The sequence below is a fragment of the Antedon bifida genome, chromosome 1 (genome assembly GCF_963402885.1).
Source record: "Antedon bifida chromosome 1, ecAntBifi1.1, whole genome shotgun sequence".
In the NCBI taxonomy this organism is placed as follows: Eukaryota; Metazoa; Echinodermata; class Crinoidea; order Comatulida; family Antedonidae; genus Antedon; species Antedon bifida.
The window spans coordinates 11,721,577-11,742,945 of NC_136226.1; the positions used below are offsets into that span (position 1 = coordinate 11,721,577).

Consider the following 21,369-nt stretch of genomic DNA (forward strand, 5'->3'; position numbering starts at 1 on the left):
ATAAGTTATTGCAAAACATTACTGTCCAAGGATAAGTTGTGTAGAGATATGTTATTTGTTTGAAACAATAACATTAGTAATTAATAGTATTTCTGGTCATCTTTTAACCAAATTTTCTATTAGAATGAATGTAAATATGTATATTTCGAACAATTTGATACAAAATTTAAGTTTCTACAACAGTACTTACAAAGATATGAAGATGCCCTGTAAGAATAAGTTGTGTAGAGGTATGTTTTTTGTTTGAAACATTAGTAATTAATAGTATTTCTGATCATCTTTTCACCAAATTTTCTGTTAGAATGAATATAAATATGTATATTTCTAACAATTTGATACCAAATTTAAGTTTCTACGACCAGTACTTACAGAGATATGGAGATGCCCTGGTATGTGGGTCAAAGGTCAGAAAGGGCATTTCTGATCATTTTTGACTAAAATGCCCCATTATATTTCTTCATATAACCCTTGACCCTGACTCTTTGACTTTTTGTAACATTTTTCAAAATGTGTAACAAATAACAAAATCTATATTTCGAACAGTTTAAGACCAAATTCAAGTGTCTACGACCAGTAGTTACGGAGATACATACATGCCCTGAGTTGTGGGTCAAATGTCAGAAATGGCATTTCATTTTTACTAAAATGTCCCATTAGACTGAATATAAATGTATACCTTCTGATCAATTTGAGACCAAAATTACCTTGCTGTGACCAGTGGTTGTCGAGATTTAAGGACATGTTGGTGTTTGGTATTATAACCTTTCACCTTGACCTTTTGACCTTTCGCCACATTTTCAAAATGTGTAACCAATCCAAAATTGATTGTTTGACCACCCTAAACCAATTTCTGAAGTCAAATTCTCTGGACCTCAAAGTGCATACGAAAGTTGATCTAGCTACTAGAGTACTTACGGGTGCAACTTTCAGTAATCATCAAGTTGTCTGGCAAAGCTTGCTGAGCTAAGGTACGGTATTTACCTTCATTTTAGTTTAATTTTATATTCTAAATATTGTTGTTGTTGTATTAAAACATATTGAAAAACAATTGTTAAACAGCCTTTAGTCATGTTAAAAAATCAGTGATATTTATTTTGATATTTATTTCATTTTATTTCAAGCACGACATAATAAAGTAAATACTGTAACATTGTAAAACTGAGAAAAAGTGAAACAGCCACAAAACAAGCAAAAAATCTTTTGGCGAATCATATTTGAGCATAGATAGTGGTAAATAATAATGCATCGTATACGTCCATACAGCGTTGAAATACCGGTTTCCGTCAGATCACCGAAATTAAGCAATGTTGGGCCCGGTTGCATTCTGGATGGGAGACCGTCTGGAATCGCGGCGGGCGCTGTATCACCGGAGAGTGATGGTGTAATGATAGTATCGGACTAGCGTGTGATAGGCATGGGTTCGAACCTATCTGTACCATACTAACTGTATCCTTAGGCAAGATGCTTTACTCTCATTGCCGGATGGGACGTAAAGCCGTTGGTCCCGTGTACATAATGCACGTTAAAGAACTTTTACACCATTCGCAAAGAGTAGGGATCGTCTCCCGGTGTGCTGATCTGGTAGGCGCTGCACTGCTGGGTGCCGTGGGTCCGTGGAGGGCCTTATCCTAATCATAATAAATATTTCCTCAGTTTCCAGCTAAGCTTGAGAACAAATATAAATACCTAGTTATACCTTATACCTTATCATTGTCCATTTAAGATAATCCATGCTGTTTGTCTAATATTTGTTTCATTTTTTTTCATTCAGAAAACATATGTTTCGATTGACAATAACCATAATGTGTATATTATGCTATCGGCCTATAAATTCTGTGCCGTCAGGTTGATAGATGTCTTTTCAAAAAAGAATGCGTTGTTTATGTGCGCCACATCGCAGAGTCTTAATTCATTATTGTAATATATTAATAAATCACACCTATGATTTAAAGACGAACGATGTGACAGTGTGAAAGGTGCCAATTTGACATGAAAAGCAATACATGTTTGTATTAAGTTATTATGATTGTATTCATAGTAAACATTAGTCTGCTCAAGGATGACAAAAATTAAAAAATGTTCTGATGAGACATTAAATGTAGGTGTTTTTGTTTTAAATTGTTGAATATAATAATATTATCTATGTACATAGTATTAAAACGGCAATGAATACTCTACTGATACTGGTAAAAGTCATCGTAAATTCCTATAATCACTCCTACGACGACGACATATTATTTATAGAACATATAACAATATTAATTATAGATAATTACTTTAAAGTTTAACGCCTATTTTTGTTTTAATACCGTCTTGCAATCTTATCACACTTCATGATTTTAATATAAAATTTACTGCGTTCGTTCGTTCGTACGTTCGTTCGTGCGTTCGTTCGTGCCAATCGAGTGATTTTGTTTAGAGACCTGTGTGATTGAAACGCGATATAGACATAAGACATACGACATACTTTATTATCTCCAAAAGAAGAAATTTCAGGAGCTTACAAAACAACAATAATCATATAAAAAACATATAAAAGATCAGACCCACCCCCACAAGTTACCTTTTATCATCTTCATTAAAGGAACCAATGCCCTTAGCTACAATTGAATCACGGTATCTGTTGGTGGCAAAAGCAGGAACTCGCATACGTCAACTTCTGGGGATATAATGACTGATAACTACATCATGGAGAGGATGAGGCTCGTCAGTCATTATTTGATAAAACAGATTTGTAACCCTGACTCTTCAACTGAAGGCAAACATACACAAGATATTCTGCTAACTTTCACACGCTCCCAATATTAGATAGTCGATACAGATTTTGTTGTGAAAGATCAGTTCATAATCTTAAGGCCTACATTATTGTTCTATTTCTACTTATTGTAGTGAATAGAACATTTTATGGCAGCAGAGCAGATGTTCACCGAGGAAAATGATGATAATGTTATGTACTCTTTCTGTGCATTGTTTGATGATATTCAGTGATTCAGAATAAAATATTCTCAGTGGTATAAATATACGCATAAAAACACACGAATAGTTATTTTGTCTTTTAAATTGAATCATATTTCAATTTGCTATTACTGTTTTCTATTTATTCATTTAGCAGAAACTTTCATGATAATGAACCATTTTTATCATTTAGGCCTAATGTATTGGGAAATAACGTAGGTATCAAAGTTTAGTGTACGCTAGCAAACTTGTGACTAGAAAAACAAACCAACAATATAAGAAAAGAGGAGTCAAAATATAGGCATAACCTCCTAATGTAGGCGGACGGAGGTAATACAACGAGAAAAGCATCATATATGGGCACTTCATGTAACCAAGTTTTTGTCTGAATATTTTATATTTTCTAAAACCTATTCTATTGTAGAAAACTTTACCAAACCTTCGTTTGCAAAACTCCCGGTTTACCACCACTGTTTGTAGAAGTTATTAAAACTAGACTCCCTGTTACCATGTCACATGACTGTGATTTGGGTTGGCATTCACAAACCTCCGCAAACCAGTTCTACAAACTGTTTTTATGCAGTTTCCAAAAGTTCATCAACTGATCTACACTAGCAAACTTGAGGAAACTCTTTCTGTGTGTTTGTTTATTTGATTGTGGGTTTGTTTGTGAACAGCTTAGAGGAAATGATTTTTATTATAAAAATTATTTAAAAACATCAGGGACAGAACCCGGGATCTCAGCTGTGAGAGGTTGTATAAATAACCATTACACCTGACTTACATTAAAAAGGATGTAGTGCAATTAGTCTTATCACACTCAGTACTAAAGCATACTGTAGGCGGAGGTATGCACTCTTGGAGTGCACTCTAGTTCTATATGAAATGATAAGCTTTACGATGTTATTTTTATCTGCTTATATTTACATAAATAATAATAAATAAATAAAATTTATCATTATTATTTTCTATTGCGCTATAATTTATTTAAATATATAAATATCAGCCTGAGCCTAAACATTTATTAATCAAGTTGTGCAAAGCAAGCTTGCAAGTTACGGATCTACCTGGGTTTCAATAACAGTAAGTTATCTGCTAGCTAAACACAAAAACAATTATTTTTAAAACATGAATTTTATATAAGGATTAAGACAAATGTATTAAAAATACTTTAAATATCAACCCCATTTTCTTGGTTTTTTTATTATTTAATTTTTATTCTTATTTTAGGGAATTAATTAATTGGTTTTTCATTTAGCTCTTTGCTCTATCTTGTTCATAATATGTCTTATCATTATTTTTCCGATCTCCGTAGATTTCATTCCAGAAAACAAGATGCTTCGATTTACAATAATATTAATGTTAATATCGTGCTGTCGACCTAATGAGACACATAATGAAGGTTAGAAATGTATAATTGGCAGAATTAGACCACTTAAATCAAAAACTATCTTTTATTCCAAACAAAATACACAACTTTTTATAATTCGGTATTTTAAATATTTGTATTTTTTATCGTATTTTTCTTTTTTTTTAATGTCTTCTTAAGTATTTTAAATTATTTTATATCCTGTATCTTGTTAAAGAAGACAATTTTCCAAAATCGTCTATTCTTTACGAATAAAGTGTATCTATGTCTAGTCGTTCTTTGGATAGTAGATGCCGTCACGATAGAAACTGTATTAAGTTATGATTTATAATTTGAGAAGATAATCATCTTACAGGCGTTGTTAAGCGTAATGGAATGCGACATTTATATAGCGCAATTTCATGAAGATCAGAGCGCTGTGGACAGATGTTACACCATTTCAACAACATTCTTCTCCCCTAAGGGTCACATCGGTGGTGTCATCGGCAGCCAACTACGGCGCCATTACGTCTGTCCACGACAGTGTGTGTGAACTAGTACACCGGGGTATCCTCCTACTCGTCTCGAAAGATGTACTAGGTTCTTTAAAGTGCACATGAGCAATATACATACACTGGACCTACGGTTTATAGTCTAGAAGACTTGTTCTACCACCTGAACCATGGAGCGTAGTGAGCCTCGGACCCTTGCAGATGTTATAGCAATGGATTACGGTTCCACTGTCTTAACCGCTCGGCCACTCATTACAATTAAACGATTACAATTAAAATAATGCAATACTAACGTCATCAAAACTCTGGAGTTTACAAACAGTCGTCAACTCAGGCGTTGTTTATGTGCGATGCATCGCAGAAGAACCGGTATTTTAGTCTTAATTAATTATTGTGATATTTTAATAAATCACACATATGGTTTGTTTTCTTAAAGTGAAGCCATGTGGTGGTAGTTGGTGTATGCCTACACATTGCGAAGTTGACCTGGAACGCAAAACACATTATTGTGGTAAGTTATTATATTTGTATTCATAGCAAGCATTAGTCTGCTCAATGATGACTTGCGCCTTAAAGCTTAGGTACAGTAACACAAATAAAATCCCAAAAATTATGAAACATGGGGGAAACTATAGATCGATAATTATTGGAATGTATATGATCAATAGACATTTTTTGCCCGCACCTGGCCTTTAAAGTAAAAATAATTTGAGTTACACATTAATATTATGTATGATATTAATTATATTTAATGATACATTTTGTAGGTAAACGTCAGTTGAACATTGCATATAAAGCTAAATTGTGGTTTAACTAACAGCTTGGCCACTCACTCATTACAATTGAACGCTTACAATTAAAATAATGCATACTAACGTCATCAAAACTCTAGAGTTTACAAACACTCGTCAACTCAGGCGTTGTTTATGTGCGATGCATCGCAGAAGAACCGGTATTTTAGTCTTAATTAATTATTGTGATATTTTAATAAATCACACATATGGTTTGTTTTTCTTAAAGTGGAGCCATGTGGTGATAGTTGGTGTAGGCCTACACATTGCATATTTTACCAGCAAGACAATACACATTATTGTGGTAAGTTATTATATTAATTGTATTCATAGCAAACATTAGTCTGCTCAAGGATGACTTGCGTCTTAAAATAAAAATAATTTGAGTTACACATTAATATTATGTATGATATTAATTATATTTTCGTCAACTCAGGCGTTGTTTATGTGCGATGCATCGCAGAAGAACCGGTATTTTAGTCTTAATTAATTATTTTGATATTTTAATAAATCACACATATGGTTTGTTTTCTTAAAGTGGAGCCATGTGGTGATAGTTGGTGTAAGTCTACAAATTGCAAATTTGACCAGGAAATCAATATTCATTTTTGTGGTAAGTTTATTATATTTGTATTTATAGCAAACATTAGTCTGCTCAAGGATTTGCGTCTTAAAGTAAAAATAATTTGAGTTACACATTAATATTATGTATGATATTAATTGTATTCAATGATACATTCTGTAGAAAACGTCAGTTGAATATTGCATACAATGTTAAATTGTGGTTAAACTATCATTTTCTTAAATTATATTTCTCACACTTTTGTTACACACTTTTTTTACAGTTAATGATGACGATTTCACTGTTTTTGGCAGCCATGGAGATGTTGCAAGATCATTTGGTTAAATAAATTGCCTTCGATAAAATGGTTGATGCTCTGAAATGCATAAAGATAATTTGTACGTTTTGTGTGCTTAAAGGCCCAATTCTCGGTGGTAGAATAAAATAACATAATTATGCTTGTTTTGTTTGTATTTCTTCTTCTTCTAAGCATCATATTTCTATATATAGGTATTTATTCATAAAAAAAAACCCACATAAATAGTACAAACAGAAGGCAGCCAACAGCTGAATAATTCTGCAAACAACGTACAAAGCAAAAATTCAAAAGAATCTAACAACAATATAATATATACAAGTACACAGTAAATCAAATCATTAAAAAGCCGTTAAAATTCTTTAAAATGCCTAAAGACCCAGATTCAGTCATAATATAAACCAAAGCATGCGGTAATCATTAATTCATTCATTATTATTATTGTTATAATTTCAGTACTTAATTTTTGTGTGTATCTGTTAAACCCACAATTCTCGTGCACCAATTGGTGGACAGCGATCACGAAAATTAAGCGTGCGTTACAATTGCAGTTTAATTCGACTATTTTGTTATAAAATCTACGTTACGCGGAATATATCAGCGAGACGTTTATTTCCACAGAGATAATTTATATGAGATGAAAGTTTATGGAGGTGGATATTTATTTTAAGCAAGTTAGGCCTACTACTCTCGTTTGATAGTCATTATTTGGATACCGGTAGTAAATGTCGTCATGATAGAAACTAAGATGGTACAAATTATATTTATAATTTATGAAGAGAATCCTGTAATTTGATTGGTTGATAATCGTGCTACTATACTAGATGTATACGATGTATATTCATTATTTCTAACCTATATATAACCGGTACCACATTTTTTTCTCCGGCCACGGGACCGGAATCCGGACTAAGTGTGAACTCACTATATCTTGTTTCCAGATGTCATCCTTAAATTATTTATTTGCTTATTTGCATACTTTTATAAAGTTTATTATTTTAATCGTTATAATCTATTAAAATCTGTATGATATTTAATAATAGTGCGTGATAATGCCAAATGTTATAGACCTATGATATAAACGACAATGCTTGAATAATTATAATCTTGACATTTCCTTGTTAATCGATCGGTGTTAAGCCTAATTTTATGAGTCAAGAAACGATGGTGATAATGTATTAAAACTTATGCATAATGTGAAAGACAATAGCAGAAAAGGTCTAAATATCAATTAAAAATTGTTTTTTATTTTCTTATTTGCATACATTAATAAACTTATAATAAATATAATACATAAATAACTTATTCAAATATATGCTGTATGATATTTAATAATAAAAGTGCTAATGCCAACATTGAATATGCCTATAATACAAAACATCTTTTGTAATGTGATTAAACGACATTGTTTGTTCGTTTTTTATTTCCTTATTTGCATACATTAATAAACTTATAATAAATATAATACATAAATAACTTATTCAAATATATGCTGTATGATATTTAATAATAAAAGTGCTAATGCCAACATTGAATATGCCTATAAAACAAAACATCTTTTGTAATGTGATTAAACGACATTGTTTGTTCGTTTTTTATTTCCTTATTTGCATACATTAATAAACTTATAATAAATATAATACATAAATAACTTATTCAAATATATGCTGTATGATATTCAATAATAAAAGTGCTAATGCCAAAATTGAATATGCCTATAATACAAAACATCTCTTGTAATGTGATTAAACGACATCGGGTCACGTTCGATCGATGCTAAGCATACTTTTACGAGTCAATAAACGATAATGTATTGAAACTTATGCATTTAATGTGAAAGAGAATATCATGAAAGGTCAAAAATCAATTAAATACTGTTTGTTCGTTTTTTATTTGATTACATAAATTTACCAACACATTATTTTCGATTGTGCAAAAATATGTAATTTTTTAAGATAATAAGCCTTCGGTGCAACTTTCAGTAATCATTAAGTTGTCTGGCAAAGCTTGCTGAGCTAAGGTACGGTATTTACCTTCATTTTAGTTTAATTTTATATTCTAAATACTGTTGTTGTAGTATTAAGACATATTGAAAACAATTGTTAAACAGCCTTTAGTCATGTTAAAAAATCAGTGATATTTATTTTGATATTTATTTCATTTCATTTCATGCACCACACAATAAAGTAAATACTGTAACATTGTAAAACTGAGAAGAAGTGAAACAGCCACAAAACAAGCAAAAAATCTTTTGGCGAATCATATTTGAGCATAGATAGTGGTAAATAATAATGCATCGTATACGGCCATACAGCGTTGAAACACCGGTTTCCGTCAGATCACCGAAATTAGGCAATGTTGGGCCCGGTTGCATTCTGGATGGGTGACCGTCTGGAATCGCGGCGGGTGCTGTATACCGCCGGAGAGTGATGGTTTAATGATAGTATCGGACTAGCGTGTGATAGGCATGAGTTCGAACCTATCTGTACCATACTAACTGTATCCTTAGGCAAGATACTTTACTCTCATTGCCTCGTCCTTCTGATGGGACGTGAAGCCGTTGGTCCCATGTACATAATGCACGTTAAAGAACTTGGTACACTATTCACAAAGAGTAGGGGATCGTCTCCCGGTGTTCTGATCTGGTAGGTATCCTTCCTTATAAAGTCTTATTAAGTATATACAACTCATTGATCTTACCAAATATAAATTATATCATATTGTATAACAGTTTGGGGCACTACTGATGGCAAAAACATGAAACGTATCTATGCACACCAAAAAAGGCTTTAAGAATCATATGTAAAACAAACTACTACCATCCATCTTTACCACTATTTATTCCATTTTGTAGAAATAAATGTTATAATTATTATAAAACATCCAAAGTGACATTTAGGTCAAAATAACAAGTATTATTTAGTTTACACTAGCAAACCTTTGACTAGAAAGACAAACAAACAAACAAGCAATAACAAACATGTAGCGAAAATATATGTCTCACCTTCTAATGTAGGCGGATAGAGGACATAAACATGAACAAAAAATCATTAATTGGCACTTCTTGTCTTCACGTAAAACCAAATTTTTGTCTTAATCTTTTTATTGTTTTATTTTACGTATTTTTTTTTCTCGCACAATGTATGATAACGATGATAAAACCATGGATAAGATAAGTACTGCTTATTTTATCCATGCTAAAACCTATTCTATAGTAGAAAACTTTACCAAACCTTCGTTTACCACTGTTTGTAGTAGTTATTAAGACTAGAGTCCCTGTTACCATGTCACATGACTGTGATTTGGGTTGGCTGAATTCACAAACCTCCGCAAACCAGTTCTACAAACTATTTTATGCAGTTTCCATCAAGTTCATCAACTGATCTATACTAGCAAACTTGAGGAAACTCTTTCTGTATGTTTGTTTATTTGATTGTGGGTTTGTTTGTGAACAGCTTAGAGGACACGGTTGACATTTTTTAAAAATACCCTCGGGGATAGAACCCGGGAGAGGTTGTAACATAACCATTACACCAAACTCACATTTTAGAGTATGTAGTGCAATTAGTCTAATCACAACCAGCAATCGGCAGTCTACGACAATTTTTGTGATTTTATGGAGTGGAATTATACTGTAGGCGGAGGTATGCACTCTTGGAGTGCTCTCTAGTTCTATATGAAATGATAAGCTTTACGATGTTATTTTTATCTGCGTATATATTTCCATAAATAATAATAAATAAATTTACCATTATCATGTTCTATCCCGCTATGATGTATTTAAATATATAAATATCAGCCTTCGCCTAAACATTTATTAATCAAGTTGTGCAAAGCAAGCTTGCAAGTTATGGATCTACCTGGGTTGCAATAACAGTAAGTAGAATTTTAGTATTTGCTAAACACAAAAACAAATATTTTTAAAACATGATTATAAATAAGGATTATATTATATATTATATTGTATTTTATATCCACGTATCTTGGCAAAGAAGACAATTTTCCAAAATAGTCTATTCTTAAGAATAAAGTGTATCTATGTGTAGTCGTTCTTTGGATAGTAAATGCCGTCATGATAGAAACTGTATTACGTTATGATTTGTAATTTGAAAAGAGAATCCTGTAATTTGATTGGTTAATAATCGTACAGGACACTACTTGTTAAACGATTAGAATTAAATAAATAATGCAATACTAACGTCAGCAAACTCTGGAGTTTACACACACTCGTCAACTCAGGCGTCGTTTATGTGCGACGCATTGCAGAAGAACGGGTATTTTAGTCTTAATTAATTATGATATATTATACAAATAAAGAGGACAACTACAGGCTTTAGACAACTACGATTGGTAACCGAATTAACAAGCTGCTTCTTTTGTTGCCAATTGTATTGTAAAATCAAATTGTGTGTGAAGAGGGGACTGCGAGGGCATTGTACCACACTATACATTTAACAATATTTGACGTGAAATTAATAAAATATCGACGTATGTACCTAAGATTTGTAGTCTATTTAGTAATAAGTGTAGCTGATATTTTTTTGTTTTAACTTCTAGGACAAACTATGAAAAACGATTTCCTCAATTGGCGCAGTTAGCTATGTTTTCATAATAGGAAGACTAAGAAATGTATGAACCTGTCAAACGGGGGAGAGAGAGAGATTGGTTTTCAAATCGTCTAATGTAATCAATTGATTAATAGTGTAAGTTTTTTTTTATCTAAAGTAACATTAGGAGATTCTTTGCTGTAGAATACGAATTGGAATAAAATGAAATAAGTAGAAATGTTTAAGTCATAAACACATCATGGATATAATTATTCTTTAGGTTCTAAAAACGTTTATTGTAGATAGTGGTCCATTTAAAAGGATGTGCAATTAGCCTTATCACACTCAGCACTAAGACATAAGGGGCTCTTGGGGGTTACCACTCATATGACATCGCTGTATTTATTAAAGGTCCAGTGTGTTGTCACAGGAGCCAGTAAATCAGTAGACGGAGGTATGCACTATTGGAGTGCTCTCTAGTTCTATATGAAATGATAAGCTTTACGATGTTATTTTTATCTGCTTATATAATAGGCAGATATTATAATTATAATATAATAATATATAAGCAGATAAAAATAACATCGTAAAGCTTATCATTTCATAATAATAATTAAATTTATTTATTATTATTTATGTAAATATTATTTACATAAATAATAATAAATAAAATTATTATTTTCTATAGCGCTATAATTTATTTAAATATATAAATATTGCGTTTTATGATATCAGTCTACGCCTAAACATTATTAATCAAGTTGTGCAAAGCAAGCTTGCAAGTTACGGATCTACCTGGGTTGTAATAACAGTAAGTAAAATGTTATTATCTGCTAAAATAAATTTTCCTCGATTTTAAATTATTTTTTAATTAATTAATTGGTTTTTCATTATTCAATAATTATCATTATGTTTCCGTTCTCTGTATATTTCATTCCAGAAAACAAGATGCTTCGATTTACAACAGTACTGTTAATATTGTGCTGTCGACTTGGATCTAAGATATCTAATGCAGGTTGGAAATATATAATATTGAAGATAATTGTGAATTAGTATTATTTATCATTAAACAAGAAACATTACAATTCAACAACAAAATCTTTCTAATAATCGAAGAAAAAATACCAGAACAATCAGCCTTTGGTTTGTTTTAAATTTTATCATTTGCTTTTACTTAGATAAGGCATGTAGTAGTGATGCTCACTGCACACCACCAGCGAGATGCTCTATTATAGATGGACTAGCTTTCTGTGGTAAGATGGTCTTTTTATAAAAAAAAAAAATGGTACACATATACACGTACGACACAAACCTACTGAAAACCATTTTAATAACGATAATCGGCCTTTTACATTATACCTGTTTATTTTGACTTTTATAATTTGCTACTTAGAGGTCGAATGTAGTAGTGATAATAACTGCATTGCGCCAGAAAGATGTCACCATAACAGCAATGGAATAGCTTTCTGTGGTAAGGTGTTTTTTTTTGTTTATAAAAGGCATAAAATGTGAAAAGTGACTTTCTTATTAGGGTGTCTTTTTTTTGTTTATAAAAGGCATAAAATGTGAAAAGTGACTTTCTTATTAGGGTGTTTTTTTTTGTTTATAAAAGGCATAAAATGTGAAAAGTGACTTTCTTATTAGGGTGTTTTTTTTTGTTTATAAAAGGCATAAAATGTGAAAAGTGACATTCTTATTAGGGTGTTTTTTTTGGTTATAAAAGGCATAAAATGTGAAAAGTGACTTTCTTATTAGGGTGTTTTTTTTTTGTTTATAAAAGGCATAAAATGTGAAAAGTGACTTTCTTATTAGGGTGTTTTTTTTTTATAAAAGGCATAAAATGTGAAAAGTAACTTTCTTATTAGGGTGTTTTTTTATGTTTATAAAAGGCATAAAATGTGAAAAGTGACTTTCTTATTAGGGTGTTTTTTTTTGTTTATTAAAGGCAAAAATGTGAAAAGTGACTTTCTTATTAGGGTGTTTTTTTTTTGTTTATAAAAGACATAAAATGTGAAAAGTGACTTTCTTATTAGGGTGTTTTTTGTTTGTTTATAAAAGGCATAAAATGTGAAAAGTGACTTTCTTATTAAATTGTTTTTTTTGTTTATAAAAGGCATAAAATGTGAAAAGTGACTTTCTTATTAGGGTGTTTTTTTTTGTTTATAAAAGGCATAAAATGTGAAAAGTGACTTTCTTATTAGGGTGTTTTTTTGTTTGTTTATAAAAGGCATAACATGTGAAAAGTGACCGGGGTGTTTTTTTTTTCATTTGTTACAGATAACATAGTAGACGGTTTTTACATTAGCCAAGCAGATATTATTAGAGCATAAGAAAAGAAACTTAGACTTTAATTGTAATAGCTTTTCCATTTATTTGGCAACAGATGACCGAGTGTTGCCACAATAAAATGTAACAATATTATAATAGTTTGTTGTCTTTTCTCTTCTTGGTTGAAAGCACTATTTTCCAGTATTTGCTATAGGCCCGGTACTGCAATGTTAAGTTTTTTTTCTTTTTTTGGTCTTGTTTACATTATTGTTTACCCTGTATATATTTTATATTCCGATCAGAGAAACGCACCCTATATAGTGTATGAGCTTAATATAATTTTTTTTTTAAAGTAGGCTTCCATGACCTAATTTTCTTTTTACTCTTGTTTCCTTTCCTTATATTAACAAGGCCAACAGCCATTAAGTCGCGTGCTACAATGCATAGTGATACCGGACCGACAGACAGACCGACAGACCGACAGACAGACCGACAGACAGACCGACCGACCGACATAGTGAACTATAGAGTCGCGTCCACGCGACTAAAAATGTTGGTTATATATCATTTATTGTGAACACAATATTAATTAGGCAAATTAAAATAACTATAAAACATAGTTTGTTTTGACCTTTTTTAGGTAACTATAATCATAGAGATATTATAGTTACTATAATATCACTATAATATCTCTATGCTATAATCAGGGAAGAGTGAAATTGTGACTCTTCTAATAATAGTGTGAGTCACAAGCTTGAAGTGAAGAAGAAAATAACGTTTCATAACATGCCATGCGAGGCCACACCATGGAAAATGTGTATAGCGCCATCATCAGTCGCAAACTACTGCTCCTCCTCTCACTGGATGCGATATCTAGTCAGCTCATCAGAGCAGACAGGTTTTTCAATTTAACATCATAATAATGCCTGGTTACTAATTATTAATTAATAACTGAATAAAATTTATTAAGGAATTATTAATAAATATTACAATTATAATAAAAGAACAAACGAAAAGTATTAAATACAGTACAATCTGTTTTTAAAAACTCATTCTAAAACAGTGCCCTATAACACATCCACCAGAAGTTGACGTCCGATTTCGCCACACTGTGAAAAGAACATCATTCTGTTAGGTTAAATAATTAACCCAAAATGCCACCTAAGAAGGCACAACAACCAAGTAAGAAAAATGATCAGAAGAAAAAAGAAAAGATTATTGAGGTTAAGTTTCCATTTGAATTATTTTCACTGTTATGCTCGTTTATAATACACATTTCAATTTGTAAGTAGCTGCTGTAGTGTAGGCCTAGGCTACAAGCCTATGCCTAGGCTAGGCCTAGTACTAGCTAGTATGCCTCGAGTCTAGTAGAGAGAGACTCCATTGCTACACGAGGCCAGCGGGTTTGATGGACCTTTTGGCCGGCTAAGTTACCAGATTTATGGATGTTTATGTTTTATTATTGAAAACTATGAGACATATCCCTATCTAGAATAGTATACCTTCCTAGCCTAGGTCTAGCTAGGCCAGAGATTTATTATTATTGATATAAGCCTAGGCCTAGCGGCTATAGTATAGGCCTAGGCTAGGCTATACTCTATTTATTTATGAGCTAGGCTCATGCATGCCTATTTAAATAGCATAGACTATAGGGCCTAGATAGGTATTATTACATTATCATTGTTATTTCAAATTTGGCCATAACTAAGCACCAAGTGCTCAATCACAACACAACAAAACTATTTTTCACTCAAGTCGGAGGTTAAAGATGTATTGTCCCCCTGAAAAATATTTTTTACAATTTTTTTGTTGTATATGGAATTTTAATGTCACACAATAGTTATCCACTTTGACCAAAAATCGGATCTAAGCAAATTGTATTTACCTAAAAAAACTGTAATTTAAAACAAAAAATGGTCAAATTGGCTGCCAGCCAATAGATTGTTGGTTGAATTTAACCATTTATATGTTATCTTATAAGTGAAAACATTTTTTTTTTTTTTTTTTTTAATACGAAAGTGATTAACTTTATTAAAACTACAAAATAACCTATTCAAAGTCTGATTTAATTAATCTTCATTTTTCATGTTTTTGGGGGACAATACATCTTTAAAAAATGGTTGCATCTATAATAATCTGATTTGAATGAGATATTAAATTATTCTTCTCAAGCGACAGGAAATTTATCGGTTACTTATATAATAATAATATATAATTTTTATCAGTTAATTTTTTTACTGTGGAAACATGGCCATTATTTAATTATTTAGCTACTTTCAACTCATACTGTAACTAATGTTTTCATTCTTTCTACCGAAATAGGATAAAACTTTTGGATTGAAAAACAAGAAAGGGCAAAAAAACCAAAAATATATTCAACATGTAACAAAACAAGTCCAACATGGAAATCAAAAGACTACAAGGGTATGTTGTAAACAATTTATTTTATTTTCAGTCTTGAAGTATTAAGTAACAACAGTATGGTGTTTATAGTCTTAATCATGCCATATATTTTCAAAACTAAAATTCTGTATTAATTAATGGCTTAATTATTTAGAGTGGCCCCAAATAACATTCCCCGTACTGTTTTTAGTTGGATATCTTGATGTTAAAATTATAATATCTTGGGTGGTTTTATTTTATGTCAACACATCATGCTTACAATTATTTATATTCAAGAATACATTTTCATTTTTAATTCCTTGATCAACAAGATGGAAGATATGCAGAGCAAAACCAAGCTGAAGGAAGATAAAAAGAAAGAACAAGAAGAATTAAACAAACTGTTCAAACCAGTAACTGCTGCACAAAAAGTTGCTAAAGGTTATATGTTAAGCCTTGTCTACACTATAAAACTTTATGTGACAAAAAATGTGATGTGCCCATATATGGACATGATGTCATATCACTACCATATTTGGTCATATCACTACCATATGTGGGCATATGTGTGGGCAAACACTTTTTTTGGTCAAACTAGTTCGATAGTGTAGACAGAGTTTAGACGGCTTTAGAGAGCTTTTAATTTGACAACTGATGACCTAGTTAAATCATATTAATGTAATACCTGCAGAGAAATCAGGACATGCTTCCTTGATGCTGGTTTCTATGCATCAATACGTACAGTAGGTTCTAGATCGAAAGCTCCCTATTGTGTATGTTTTACTGATTTAGCATGGCACTCAGTTTTAAAAACCATTTAATGTACAGACATATCTTTTATTAAAACACATCCTTGATTTATTTTGCTAGAGTTTTTTATTTTCAGTACTCATATAACTTCGTTTTTCACTATCAAAAGAAATTGCATGAAAGTTTAGCCCATATTTCCATATTTGTCTAAGAACATTTGGCAAACCTTATAATTAAATCAATAATGATAATCCCCCCCTTTTAGGAACGATCTACAATATTATTATATTACACTATTAAATATTGTTTATTATCAGGTATGTAAGCTTGAGTACATTATTTGAAACCTACTGTTGTTTATTTAAAGAAACTTGTTCTATTTTCAGGTGTTGATCCGAAGTCTGTTGTGTGCGCCTTTTTTAAACAAGGGCAATGCAAAAAGGGCGACAAATGCAAATTTTCACATGATCTCACATTACAGAGAAAAGCAGAAAAGAAAAGTATGTATGAAGATGAAAGAAATGAAAAGGAAAAGGGTAAGTTAATTAAAATTTTAAATAAAAAAATTATTGCGAGTCAAAATTGCCAAGTGGTGAAGGCAGCGGTGCCGTTTACTGTCATCGGTTCGACTCGCTCCTAGTTCTAATGGTGAAACAAGTCTTCTCTGATAAGGACTATAAACTATGTACACAGTTTGCCTGTGTGAACTTTCAAGAACCCAATTTAGCAATCGAGACAAGGAGGGGGTTATGCCAGTTAAAAAAGTCATGTAATGCCGTTTAATTTCAGACACATTTATGTTCTCTGTGGTTTTGATAATAGTAATTAACATGTTTAGTATTTTTCTATCAGACACTATGGATAATTGGGACGAGGCAAAACTGCAAGACGTTGTAAATCAAAAGCATGGCGAGGCTGAGATTAAACAACCTAAGACCGATAAAGTAAGTATAAATAATATATGATAAGTGCAAAACTGTATCATTGTGGTATGCAAAAGTCAATAAAAACATAACTGTAATCCTATGCTATGTACAGCTATGCAAACAGAATCATTTTGTACTATGTAAAATTGAAATGTTCTCATGCAATATGATGCAAAGACTATGTTCAAACATTGTTTTTCTTTTATATTTAAAACATGCAAAACAATATCTTTTCACATACAAGATGTATTATACAGATATTGCCTCTTAGAGGGGTACATATTAATAAGTACCTAGTAATGCTGATAGCATGCCATGCATGATCAATATTTTTCTCGTATTTATATACTGTAGACTGTATATACTGTATATAATATGTATTAAATGTATTATATTTCAGAGTATACTGTATATTCCATTTAATATATATTAAATGTATAATAATTGAATACATTATGTATTGTTTTCAGGTATGTAAGTTCTTCCTGCAAGCTATTGAGGATTGTAAGTATGGTTGGTTTTGGATTTGTCCAAATGGTGGCGACAAGTGCATGTATAAACACGCGCTTCCACCAGGCTTTGTACTTAAGAAAAATAAAAAGACAGACGAAGAGGAAGAGGAGAAGATATCACTAGAGGAGCTAATTGAGGATGAGGTATGTTACTTTTCTGTTTCATTATTACTCTATAGGATCAAGTATAGTGTCTCAGGGGGCCTAGGTTTGGGGGAAATTAGGGAGGTAACTTGGATTATAGTACTGGGATTGCATTAGCAGTGGATTTACCATAGGTTAACTATTTAGCATAAATGTAGGGGTGAGATTTATACTCGAGGATAGGAGTATATATGAAGTTTGCAGTACACCATGTATATATAGTTCTGAAAAGAACTGTTGAGTTTGAAGATTATAGTTACTAACACATTTATCCAGAATGGCACAATATAGTACAAGCATGAATGATAATAATAACAATATAAATTCACGCTTAAATTATATTATGATTTTGAGTGTTTCAAATTTAGATAAAAATGAAGTTTCTAGTAATAATATAAAAAACTTTAACACTGTATATATTCATAGTAAATGCATATCAAAAACATATCAGTTTACTATCTGCTTAAGTTTGTTAGTGCATTATATTATATATAACTTTACAATTCTATTTTTGTGTCTAACTAGAGGACTAAACTTGCATCTACCAATTTAACTAAACTAACTTTGGAAAGTTTCACTGCTTGGAAGAAGAGAAAAATTGCAGAGAAAAAGAAGATGTTTGAAGAAACAATGACAAAGAAAAAGAATGATTTCAAACAAGGAAGAGCTCTTGGTGTAAGTTTGCCATAAGTCATTGATTAAATACAATTAATATTTTAATACGTTAAAAGATATGGAACATTCAATATTAATAAACGTTCATTATTTCTATAGTACCCCAGTTCAAAATATCTTTTATTGTTAATAAACAAAACATACAAAAATATACCCATCAGTTTTCTGAAGGGAATTTACATCCTGTGTATTCCACAATGAAATTATAATCATTCTTGTAAATATATTAACTTGTAGCTGAGTGGAAGAGAGGTGTTTGAATTCAAACCAGAATTAGCAGATGCCGATGATGAAGGAGCGGACGATACCAGATATGTACGAGAAGTAGATGAGGAGGAAGGAGAAGTGGTAAGACCCATTTATAGATAAAAAATGAAGATTAATTAAATTAGACTTTGAATAGGTTATTTTGTAGTTTTAATCAAGTTAATCACTTCTGTAGAAAAAAAACGAAAAGAAATGTTTTCACTTACAAAATGACAAAATAAATGGTTAAATTCAACCAAAAATCCTTTGCCTGGTAGCCAATTTGACTATTTTTTGCATTAAATTACAGTTTTTTCAGATAAATATTTTTTTTTCAATCACATTTTTGGTCAAAGTGGAACTATTATGTGGCATTAAAATGCTTATTTTAAAACAAATTTCAATAATTATTTTTCAGGGGGACAATACATCTTTAAGTATTTTTAATACTGAGATGAATTGCTTATCTTGGACTTTGCCAGGCTATGCAATATTGTATGAACATACAGATACCAACATAATAATTTATTGTAGTACTGTTTTGAATTTGAATACAATATATTATATCTAGAGTCATACTAAATTAGAACCCCTTCTTTGGAACACTTTCCTGTGAAATGAAAAAAGGGCAATGTATGTTAAATTACTACAGCTAACTCCTATTCAGAGGACACCCATATTATATAATGTATAATTTATAGTTTTGATCTTTTTACTATGACTCTATGGATGTGAATTTTCAAATTAAAATTCAATTATGGTGACATCTTGTTTGGTTCACCTCATCAAACAAATTGCTTAACTTCCATTATATTTCATAGGATACTGGTCCAGTAAAAGAAATCACATTAGAAGATATGGGTAGCCTAGCTACTGAAGTAGACAACACTGGTACAATCTCAAAGCCCTCTCAACGTGGGGAACAAGTGGGTGCTACAAAAGAAAATAGCCTACCAGGTGCATGTCACACAGAAGGTATGTAAACCATCGATGCTTAATTATTAATAGAGATACAACCGATTCATCCTCCAGTATCGTGTCTGCCAATACCATAGCACCTAACTCCTAAATGTTAACTGCTTTTGTATCAGTTAAGCAAGTCTTTCTATCGCTTGTCGCAGTCATTACCACTTAAATCACTTAAAGTTTCTTTCTGATACCTTTGTCAAAATATTTCACTTTCTTTTTCTAGATGAATCATCTAAATTAGGAATGGCTGGTGCTTTACCGACGTCAGATGTAACTCAAGTCAATGGCGTGCCTATCGACGAAGGAGTATTCGATGGCGATGACGTCCCTGTTGATGAAGATTTATTTACAAATGAACTTGATGATTTAGATGAAGATTTAGATGAATTAGATTTAGAGGATTGATGTTAACTGTTGAGGATGTTTACAGTTGTACAGTATATAGAGAGTTTTGCCAACTTGCAATCATGAAATGCATGTATTATTGAGCAGTTTTTAGGATATTTCCAATGAATTGAGAGTGATACAGTAGAACTATTGGGGACATCTGTGAGATCCTTAATAGGGGTTGGCTGTTGTTGGTTTCACAAGAAAGTGTCCCCTGAATGCAGGTGTTCTCTGAATACAGGTGTCCAAAAAAAGGGTTCTACTGTATAATCTCTTCTCTTTGAAAACTGAATACTGATTTTCCAGTAAATCAATTTTCATAAACATTTTAAAAAGTAGAAAGGTTGTGGAACCATGAGAAAAGTATGGTTATGTTTGAGAGAGTTTTAAGATTTTCGGCAGAGTCACAAAACTCCCTGATCATTGCCATTTTAGTGGGTATTGTGGTTACTGAAAAGGAAGGTGTAACAAAACACGATATATTTCCAAGAATAATGCAATGGTTACAACATGCAGGCAAGTTGCATGAACTCTCTATATTTACGGCCCTGTTAATAAGTAATACGCTAAAAACAAATAGATTTTAAATAATCTACAAATCTGCATGTAATAAAAGCAACAAACCCATATTCAAGATATATTGTATACAGACAATCAATAAATTTAATTTATTTTCTCAAAAGAGGTTTTATTATCCTCAACAGTCCGTTTATATATTTCACGATAAAAATATATTATTTTATTTTTTATGATTAACCAAAATAATTTGTTGCATTTAAAAATGGAAGTAAGCAGGCACATCACTATCGCAACTTTTGAATAAAATCAATTTTTTAAGAAATGATTTACTACATTCATAGTGTAAACATTTATAAATTACAGGTTACTCAAAAATAGAATCAGTTTTTATGTGCTTGCAATAAATACAGAAGTACAGTATGATAATATACAGTGCTAAACATGCTGACCAACTACATTGCGGGCAGAATTAAAGCGATAAGTTGTTTATGTATCTTTGGTTGAAAGTATCTTAGTGTTCATCCCTGTCTGGCTAAAGCCAAACATTTCAAAATATTAAT

The 21,369-nt window shown here is 31.5% G+C and overlaps 2 protein-coding genes and 1 long non-coding RNA gene across 3 annotated transcripts; all 3 read left to right on the top strand.

Annotated features, from left to right (window-relative positions):
* The first annotated feature begins 3,950 nt into the window (after positions 1-3,950).
* LOC144836485 (uncharacterized) lies at positions 3,951-6,696 on the top strand. The gene is made up of 6 exons (XM_078691588.1): positions 3,951-4,038; positions 4,271-4,357; positions 5,252-5,326; positions 5,836-5,910; positions 6,145-6,219; positions 6,452-6,696. Exons 2-6 carry the CDS (start codon positions 4,291-4,293, stop codon positions 6,511-6,513), a joined length of 354 nt encoding a protein of 117 aa, XP_078547714.1. The 5' UTR covers positions 3,951-4,038; positions 4,271-4,290; the 3' UTR covers positions 6,514-6,696.
* Positions 6,697-10,343: 3,647 nt separating this feature from the next.
* On the top strand, positions 10,344-13,463 carry LOC144836642 (uncharacterized). The gene is made up of 5 exons (XR_013611370.1): positions 10,344-10,360; positions 11,972-12,046; positions 12,210-12,284; positions 12,425-12,502; positions 13,309-13,463. It is a non-coding gene; the product is annotated as an uncharacterized LOC144836642 (long non-coding RNA).
* Positions 13,464-14,367: 904 nt separating this feature from the next.
* LOC144842240 (zinc finger CCCH domain-containing protein 15-like) lies at positions 14,368-21,303 on the top strand. The gene is made up of 10 exons (XM_078698655.1): positions 14,368-14,522; positions 15,622-15,723; positions 16,014-16,122; positions 16,818-16,967; positions 17,284-17,375; positions 17,828-18,013; positions 18,539-18,688; positions 18,926-19,036; positions 19,756-19,909; positions 20,127-21,303. The coding sequence occupies exons 1-10, from the start codon at positions 14,454-14,456 to the stop codon at positions 20,306-20,308; spliced, it is 1,305 nt and encodes a 434-aa protein (XP_078554781.1). The 5' UTR covers positions 14,368-14,453; the 3' UTR covers positions 20,309-21,303.
* Positions 21,304-21,369: the final 66 nt, after the last annotated feature.